Source organism: Strigops habroptila, chromosome Z, assembly GCF_004027225.2.
Source record: "Strigops habroptila isolate Jane chromosome Z, bStrHab1.2.pri, whole genome shotgun sequence".
In the NCBI taxonomy this organism is placed as follows: Eukaryota; Metazoa; Chordata; class Aves; order Psittaciformes; family Psittacidae; genus Strigops; species Strigops habroptila.
The window spans coordinates 1,454,600-1,464,560 of NC_044302.2; the positions used below are offsets into that span (position 1 = coordinate 1,454,600).

A 9,961-nucleotide genomic window follows, 5' to 3' on the forward strand; every position below is an offset into this window, starting at 1 on the left:
AGGCTGGGCTAGGTCCCATGGGTAACGGTGGAGCCACCACGTGCTGACAGTGGCTGGGGGTTCCTGCCACCCTCTGTGTGACAGGAGAAGACCTCTACCAGCAGTTGCAGAGGGATGCACAACGCAAGTTGTCCAGCTTCTGGCAGGATGATTAAAACCCACTGAGGGGAGAAAAATCAAACCAGTTTCCCCTTTAGTCTCCTGTATTTTGGAGCCAGAAGCCAAGAATTCCTTTTATTTGCTTCTTGCTGATGCCATTAATTTTAAGCCTTTTTTTCTTTTTTAAGCTTGAAATCCAAGATATTTCTTTAAAACTCGTAACCTGACAAAACATAGAGCTTTCCTACACGGAAGTCCTACAGGAAACATCTGTCAGCCAAGCACTGGGATGAGGTGACTCCCATCAATACCTTGCTGCAGAATGATAGCATGCTTAACTCAACAATCCAGAAAGGAACAGAAACCAGATTTTACCAAACCAGCAACTTTCACTAGCAGGGAAATTTGCAAAAGGAAACAGGGCACACCTAGAACAATACTTTCCTAGTACATAAACAAAGCTTCCAGCTACCAGCTATTTGAGTTTCCTGAGCTGGAGCTTGCATCCCAGTGATCACCTTATGAGAACCGATGTGCCAGCTCCTCACCTATCCATCCTGCTCCTTTTCCAGTCCGTCTGTACGTCCACTCTCTGCAACATCCCATGGTAATAAGATTCACAGGTTAATGCTATGCTGTACAAAAAAGGTGAGTGACTGCTGCCTGTTTACCTCCTGTGCTCCATTCTGGATTTGTGTGTCAAGCTACCTCCAAAGTCAAGTCTGCTGTCTTCACAGAAGTTACTCCTGCTAGTTCTCTTTTCTGCCACTTTCTCTGGGCCTCATCTAGGTGTTGTGAAGCCTTCCTAAAGCAAGCTAAACTGATCACAATATTCAACCATCAGGCAAATCAAGGATTTACACAGTTCCCATGTTTTCCCCTGCTTGCTACTGATCACTGAGTTAATGTTTTCAAAGAGATCGGGAATGATTCCACATCTCACTTGCAGGAAGAGCAAATTTAAACCCTCTTTTGTTTCATGCCCCTCTCTTATTTATCTATTTTTTGCATGACGGGGGGAGCAGGGACAGAAGCCCAGCCATCCCCATCAGGGCTGTCTGCCCTCCATCCCTCCAACATTTCATGACACCGAATTTCATCTGTCGTTGTCTGTGAAAGTACTTAGTGTTATGAAGTTCTTCTGCAACTGTCATCCAGCTTTACATCTAAGCAGTCTACATATTTTTACTTTATAGCAAATTTTTCAACTTCTTTTTTACTCCAAAAAAACACTGAAAATAACACATCTTTCTAATCTTTTTTCTCCACTGTGAAAAGTTAGGTTTTATTTTACCTTTTATTTCTCATCCTTCACCTATCAATTCACAGACCTCTTCCCCCAGTGACAATAACCATGTCTTTGCTTAAGAGCTGTTCATGAAGAATCTTGGCAAAGACACTGGGAAGCTCACTGCCTGCATGAACCTGCCTGTGGGCTGGCTGGCAGCTTCAAGAAACTAACCGTGCTGAAGAACCTTCTCTTCCCCAAGTCTGTCTTTCCCCTTTCTAATCCATATGCCTACTAAGACTCTTCCCATTACAGTTTCTATCAATTTGCTGACTTACTGCTTTGCAGTTTCAGTTCAGCACAAGTTATTGGCAGGAGTCTACCATTTCACATGCAGGTTCCTGCAGAGCTCTTTAGTGAAGAGCCCTGGAAACCCCAGTGACTTCTGCCCTCACTGGTACCTCCATCTCTGACTATCTCTTGGATTTATCCTATGTTAAAAGGATTTCTCCAGTTCTTCTCTAGAACACTGGTGAGAAAAATTCATTCTTCCTTCCCCGCCCATACTGTGGTCCTTCTTCCCTTTTCCTTTTTCTACCTCCTCGTGAAATACTTTCCTATTTAATCATATTGGACTTTCTGTGGACTTTGGGAGGGTTTCCCGCAGGCTCTGTTCACAACCTTTTCTCATGGGTAGTATACACTTAACACAAGCACCTATTGCAGTTTTAAGAAAATACTCTGTGACCTGCACACATTACACCCTTTTAATTTCTCTAACAGTAGCTCACCCATTTTCATGTAGTTTTAACTTCAAAGCTAGATAGCATTATGGTAACTACATCTCATACAATATTACATGCATCATCTAGGATTAAAATTTTTGGGGGATTTTCCAACAAGTTTATTCAGGTTGACACTTCAAGCCTCTCGAAGTTCAGTCACTGCATGCCCCGCTATCACAATGCTCTACTATTTGCAAAGCAGTAGCTAAAAAAGAGTCTCCTATTGCACTTTCTACACTGTGGGCTGTTGAATTTCCCCTTGCACATCCCAGCCTCCATCCAGGTCTGGTAACTGGTGATACAGCCTTGAATGTACTTAATTGTGTGATGTAAATCACTGCTGGGGATTGTATGCTATTTTACTGGAGTCAAGCAGTTAATGCGCACTGTCACCCCAACTGCTCTGTCACTCCTCAATGTTCTGCAATGTCCTTGGGGTTATATACGTTTCCACCAGCTTTCTCAATTGCTTATTTGATCAGTAGCTTCATTTAAGGCCAACAGGCCCATCACAGCTCTTCGATTAACACTGCACAGAACATATGCTTTTGGTTTTGGTCTCTCTCATGTATTGTACTAACTGAACTGCAAAGCTTGGCTCCCAAACCACAGTGCAGCATCTTACCGCAGTTCCTCCAGCTCAGCCCCACTGCTCTCAGGAGACACGTGCTCCTGCTGTGCCTGTGGGAGAGGGAACTTGAGACATACGCTCCTCAGTGAACCAGGAACTCCCACCACCTTCTGCTGGGTTTGCCACTGCACCTCCTGTTTGCTTTCTCACAGGTCATCGTCACTTCTTTCCAAGTCGGCATAGATGCACAAAGCTTCATTACTGCCAGTATCCCAAGTACTGACATGAAGAAGTCATTTTCCTGCACACTCTACATCTCCCAGTTAACAAAGAACCTCTATGCAGGGCATCACATAACCCAAATCCTCTCCTTCAGACTGCCTAACCCCTAAAAAAGTTAACTCAGCACTTGGAAAGATGGAAAAGGAAGACACTGAATGAACTCATTGAATGCACTCATTTGGCAGTCTAGCCAGCAGTGTGTTTCTTCAGTAGTTCTTTGTTTAAACTTCTTCTGAGTTGCAGGTTTTGAACTAAAGATTTTCAGGAAGTTGTAGGAAATGTCCAAACTTGGCTCTTGCTCGAGCAGATTAATTCCTTCTGGAAATTCCACCTGTGCAGTAGATGCCGGGAACTCATGCCTGACCTATTCCAGATGTAGGGAATGCTGCTCTGCTTCAAGTCTGGTCTGGTCTTCTGCCATCATGAGGAGACAAGACTTAGCTTCTGTTACAGTAAGCCTGCACTTGTCAAGAGTTTGCACAGTCTCTGCCTCCCTGCTTACAGCCACAGTGCAGCTGAGCCCCACTCTCGCTGTATTCATCAAGCTGCGCTAGTTAAGTGACAAAGGCTCTTCAAACCTATCATCTACTTCAAGCCAGTACATACACCTCAAAAATTTGAGCACTCATGTTTACAATGGTATCCTTGCTTTCCAGGTAGTTTCTCAGTATACAAAAGCCACCAGCCACAGGGAGAAGATAAGCACAAGGTGAGAGGCATAAGTGCCACATTCCCCCAGATAAATGACAGGATTTTCAGTTTAGCTGCGGGATTGTAGGGAGACAGTAGGGATCTGTGAGAACGTAAGAAAAAAGGAAGGATTACCAGACCCTACCAGTTTCTTGTCGTAAGCAAGGGCCCCACTGCAGCACCCATGCCCCTTCATCACGGACATGGAAGAGGTCTGATGAAAGCTATTGCCATGTGCAGGACGAAGATGGCAGCAGAAGACCAGACCTCCTCCTCTGGCACTGAAGCACTGCAGGAGAAACTAAGAGGTTCACCAGACTATGGGCTAACAGTGTCTCCAGATCACATTTTTTGGCACCAAGTAGCATTAAAGAAGTGGCTCTTGGGCAATGCAAGCAGCCATTAACATGTGACTTAAGAGTAAAATGGCAAAAAGGCGGAATAAGGAGGATTGTGTGTGATAAGCCCAGAATGTGCTCTCACCCAGCAGCATCTGGAGAGGATTTTCTCCAGCAGGCAGGGAAGAACTCGATTACATCCAGTTAACTGTGCTCTAAACTGATTATGCATGTGCCAGGCTAATGGATTACATTAGCAAGAGGAAAAATAACATCCAATCAATCTCAATTTACTGCAGACCACACCAAGGCCTGAGAGAAGAGAAACCATTCTGTGAACTACCCCCACTGCCGCTGCATCTTCTCAGCTATCAAGAGAGACATGGCATTACAACCCCTCTGAAGACTGCAAGAACTGCACTGATGCTTGCTTGATCCAGAGAAAGGTTTTTTCAGTGTTTTCAAACACTGATTCCAGCTACGCTGGAGTGTGACACCATGAATCCAGCCATCCACTGTCCTCTGCTACAGGCTTTATACAGACATGTTAGAAAGCAAATACATGGACCATACAGCAGATTTCATGACTCTGAAATGTGTTATTCTCCATCTAGCTTTCCACAGCTTTTGTGTCGGAAACAACACAGGGCTGTAGCAGCTGAGAACTGCCCAGGCGTCTTACAAACCTGAAATGTGACAACTCCTCTTCGCCTGCCTGTCAGGAGCATTTCAGGAATCTTCGTTACAAGCACCTATGGCTGTCCCCAAGTCTTGCTTTGTTCCCCACCCCTCCTCAGAGTGAGAGGCCTCTAAAGCCCCGACTGCTTCTTCCCCAGCAGAAACCACTGTAGGTGAAGGGTCTACATAAAGATTTTTTAAACCTCTGCAATGTATATTTAAGAGAACAATATTACGTGTTAAAACTCATAACAGAGCTTTTGAACAACTCTTTTGTACCCCAGGCTGAATTCTACAGACAGAAGAGATTCAATTCCCCAGCTGGCTTTTTAAAGGCTCACTGGGACTCTCCTGCCCATGTCCAAGCTGATTGACTCTCTCAGGTCTCCTGCACATCTGAGAGCAAAGGTTTATGTGTAAACCTGACCATTTTTAGAGCCAGTCTCTGCTGTGTTATGCTGGATCCCAGCTGATGATGGTAACAGCAATCACACAGCAGTCTTGGCCTCAATAGATTGCTCAGCAGAAACTGATTCCTCCTCAGAGCACTTCCCCATTAACTCCAGGCAGGTCCAGCAACCATAGTTCAAGGTAAACCCTCTACGATGCTCCTGGCTATCTCTTTCCTCTCTGAATTTTGTGGAACTGCTCATTCCTGGGGAAAATCCAGGAGTTTTGACATCTGTGTGCACCGTGACATGGGTGGGCTACTGCACCACCAGTTCAATGTCAAGTTTTAAATTCCCATTACATGAAGAAAAATATTCAAAGAAATAATTTAGAAGTACAAAATATAGCCTTTGTGTATATATATACTTATATATAAAAAATGGCACCACATTTAGGGGAAATCGGGAAGATAAGGATGAGGACAGAAAGAATATAAAAACAACCCTGAGAGAATTGAGGAGACAATGAGTGGGATAGCATGTGTGAAGGGAAGGTATGCGGCTGCTTAGATTTATGGCAATTCGTACCTGATTGTTCATACTAAAGCCATTATGGGATGATTAGAGAAAAAGGTGAAGCTTTAAGTCCAGTGAAAATCAATAGAAATGTCTGCAGCAATTCTGCAGCACGAGTGAAAGGACTATTTACTGTATCCGGAGCTCCTCTTGGGTTACAGCCCACGGGGCTCAGGCCAGCAAGGGGAGGGGGTCGTGAGTGAGAGAAACAAGTTGGGAAAGAGATGATGGTTATAAAACAGACACAAAACGAATGTGGGGGGAAGAGGAAAGAAAACAAGATGGAAGTCACAGGCCAAATCCTGACGTGGATGGAAACCTGCAGTGCCTCCAAATACAGTCTGTCCATACACACGGTCAAGTACATGCATGCATATACAGGCTTTTCTTTGAGCCTTCTCCCTTTTCCAGCCTGCCAACACTTTGCTGGTCCCAGCACTAATGCACACAGAACATAAAAGCACAGAGACAGCAGCCCTCTTCCTCCACCCCTCCCTGCTCCACCCACCCAGCCTTCTCCACGCTAGGATGAACACCCTTTCTTCGACAGCAGCAAAAGCCTCCAACTGCTCGTGGAGAATCTCGTATGGGTTAACAGGCTGCCTCATGGAAGAAAGTCAACAAAAGTGTGCCAAACACTGCCTCACACAATGTTTTCAACAGTGACTATTGAATTTCTGTGCAAAAGTACCATTTATACACAGTGCTACAAGACATACAAACCCCCATTAAAGCACCTTGACATGAACACTCATTGGCCTAAGGCTTTAACCACCACATCTGCTATCAGAACACAGGCTGAATTGCTGCACCATGCAAGTGAGACTGGGTCCTGCTGGAGAGATTTGAATGGCTCGTCTCCAAAGGATCACAACCCACTGCTATTCAAAATAGATTTTTCCTTTGTTCCAGCACTTGGTCAACAAAGGAAGATGAAGCAAAGCCAACGCTTACCTTATAGAGCTTCAGGCTGGCCTCATGCCTGGAGTTCACTGTGTGAAGACGCAGCTTCTCTAGACTGTTCGTGTAGTAGTCGCAAGCATTGCATTTCAGATGTACCGGATTCCCAATGGCCACACACTTCAGCCTCCACTCATTGGCCTTTCCACCCTCCTTGATATGTGCTACCAGCTGGTATTTCTGCACATGCTTGTCCGTCTTACAGTGGAGTTGGAAGTTTGCCTTGAGCTGTGTGTTGTAGCGGCACAACTTGCACTGGTACGAATCCCCCATCACTGCCTTCCACTCATCTTCAGGGAGGCTACGCTCCACGTTCATGTGGAGGCCCAGCATATCCAAATTATCTGTAGTGAACTTGTTGCACACAGCACACTGGAAGAGCTTCAGCGATGGGTCATTTGTTTGCGTGAAACTCTCACCCAAGTTCATTAGCTCCTCAGACACCAGCTGTCCACCACCTAACCGCATGTCCAGGGGGATCTCTCCACCCACTGCACGAAGGAAAAAAGGGAGAAAGAGGTCAAAAAAGCTGAATTCTTTACTTGCCTGAAGAGAAGCACACAGCAGAATATACACTGCTCTCAGTGCAACTCTTGCACCCATCAAACGCACAGCAAGAGCCAAGCACAGCGGTCCCTTCGCCTACTCCTCTGCACTGCTGGTCAGTACCGTATCCGAACAAAAAGCAATCACAACCAGCATGTGAGGCTGGGAAAAGACCACGACAGCTCTTGCTACCCACCCATTGAAGGAAAACTATCCAACCCTCTGCCCATGAAAGTGGCAAGAAAAACCCTACAGAGTTTCAGAGGCCAAAGAATTCCTCAGTAGCACACCAAAGCCTCCCTGGTCCAAGTGACAGGAGTACTGCAGCTTGGTCACCAGACTGCCGTCACAAGTGGGCAACGGAATGTGGCAGTTAAAAAAACAACCAGGAAAGGGCCGCTCCTGCACTATTAGATCTCATCTCTTGTCCAACAGTTCAAAATGGTGCACAGCCTTCTAAAAATAGTGTTGACAGACGTTTTGTATGCCCAAGGAAAAGACAACCACTATTAATAATGAGAGTGCAAGAGCATGTCAAGGAAAGCCAGCAGGATGCTTACTGTCTCTAAGTGTCAGACCTACCCTTCAAACCATGAGCTGAACTGTATTCACTTACAGTAAATGAATGCAGCAAGCTCTTATTTACATCAGCACTCTGAAGATGTGGACACAGAGACCTTTTTCTAACATTAACTTTTTATGCCAAAGCACAGAGACCAACCACCAGCCTCTTCTTAGGACCTTTGCTTCACCTTGCTCTCTGTTTCCATTTTTAACACATTTATGCTCTTCCTGCAGCTTTTTGGAATTTTACCTTGATCTTACGTCATAGCCCAGCTTAACAACCTTATTAAAGGAAACTTTAGGTCAATAGTTACTCAGTCAATCAAAATGAGATATTTACTTCCTTAACTGATAGTTTCCTGCGTTTCAACTTGTTTGCTGAGAAGAAGCCAACACTGGGAAGACTCAGGCAGAACTGTACTAACCTTTCTGAAAGCACAGAACCGCAGCTGGTGCAGACCACAGCTTTGGGCAGTGTACGTCCTATTATCCTTCCTGCAGAAACTCAGTACCACAATGTTCATTACAGTCCTGATCAGGATGAACTACAGCTTACAAGGCAACCTCATGGTGAGTTTGTTACAGGAACAGCACCTCACTTTCAACAAGCAGATCTCGTGCTCACACAGAGAAGCACTGGTTGGAAAAGGAAAATCCCACCTACACGTACTGCCAGGAACTTGTCTTTCCATGAAAGCAGCCAATGATCTTTTTTCTTGATCTGCTCTATCCCTCCCCTGCCACAGCAGAATTTTACCTTCCTAATCTGCTCACTAAATACCCGAAGAGCAGGGAACCCACCACTTGCCTGCTGTGGTCCATGTCTCCTAATCACAGTGACTTTTCCAAGCATCCCTTTTAGCATATACCCTGAAATCCTCTCTATAAATCAGACTCTCTTGAACACATCATGCAGTAAAAACTCAAAGGCAGACTCTTCGGAATTATTAATATTCTACTTAAATCTGGTTTTGGACTGAAGTGTAAAAATGGGAAAATCTGCTTCATTTCTGGCAAAGTTCACGGTGTGTGTACGAGTCTAACAAGCTGAGCTCATGTCAAGTGCTTACTGACATGGGAAGGGCCCCCCTCCATAATCGTCAGCTTGAGATTTGCAGCTGGCAAGTGTACCATTCACAAATCACTCCCCAGGCAAGCTCATGTACACTCAAGCCTTCTCATGCACTTTAAGAGGCTTCTGTTAAAATCCTCCGAACTATTCTAATGCCAACTGCCCTGTGCTTCAGTGAAGAGAAGCTTTTAGCTCCAGAAGGGAGCCTTCCAAGAAACCCACCACCACCAACAACTTTATACAATGCAAGCTGTAATACATATTAGTGTCTACTACATCTGTTGGCAACTTGGAGCCATTGAAAATACACTAAACAGATTGGGTCGTTGACCTCCTAAAGATGCAAGCTGGGATGCCATGGGGGTGGGGTGGGTGGGAAATTTCTAATTAATTTATAGTCACTTGAGTTCCTCCGTTTTCATTTTTTTAGTATCTTGTGGTGGTGTTCTCTCATATGACTTTCATGTCCTTCTGGACTAATAATAAGCTGCACTATGAATAGCTGAAGGAGAGGAGAACATGCATGAGACCAATGAACCAGTAATGGAGCGCATCAGTAATAACCGCATCGATGGATGGAGAAGGTTAGGGAGGGCAGAGTGCAGTGACGAGGAATTAGTTCAGAGGAAAGCAGGTGAAGTGGCACATTTCTCTTTGCATACTTTCTCAAGGCACTGTGCAAGGATTCTCAGCACCAACAAACCAATGCAGAGTGATTTCAGCCAGCGTCTGCCACACCTGAGGAGTGTAGGGTCTGTCCTGTGCCAGCTCCCACCTCAGAGCTCTGCGATGGTCAAATGCCCTGGGAAGCACATGCATGTGGCCAGCAGCTGCTGAGGGAGGAACCAAACAGGACGTGACCCTCTATCCCCACTCCCAGCCTAATTCTTGGTCTACCATGTGTGTGGATGGGGTGTGCCCCCCCCCAGTGCCAAGCATAGAACACAGTGAATGCTTGTTGTCAAGCAAAATGCATTGGGTAGCTCATTTTTAAGCTTTTGTGATCTGATGAGAGAAATAATCTCTCTAGCAATTCCCCTCCAGTTTAGTAATACTCATTTGGTCAAGCCTCCAGAATTGCAGCTCAAACTGGCATCAGAGGAACCGTTTCAGCTCAGTTTCTTCAGCAGGGGAACACCACCCCTTCCACCACATTCATCACAACTCTCAAAACCTGCTTTCC

The 9,961-nt window shown here is 45.3% G+C and overlaps 1 protein-coding gene across 1 annotated transcript in view; it reads right to left on the bottom strand.

The window, feature by feature from the left end:
- ZFHX3 (zinc finger homeobox 3) overlaps positions 1 to 9,961 on the bottom strand; it is a 102,750-nt gene that overhangs the window by 89,128 nt on the left and 3,661 nt on the right. Inside the window, exon 2 of the mRNA XM_030512404.1 lies at positions 6,591 to 7,087. Coding sequence (XP_030368264.1) covers positions 6,591 to 7,087 — 497 coding nt within the window. The remainder of the gene's footprint in view (positions 1 to 6,590; positions 7,088 to 9,961) is intronic.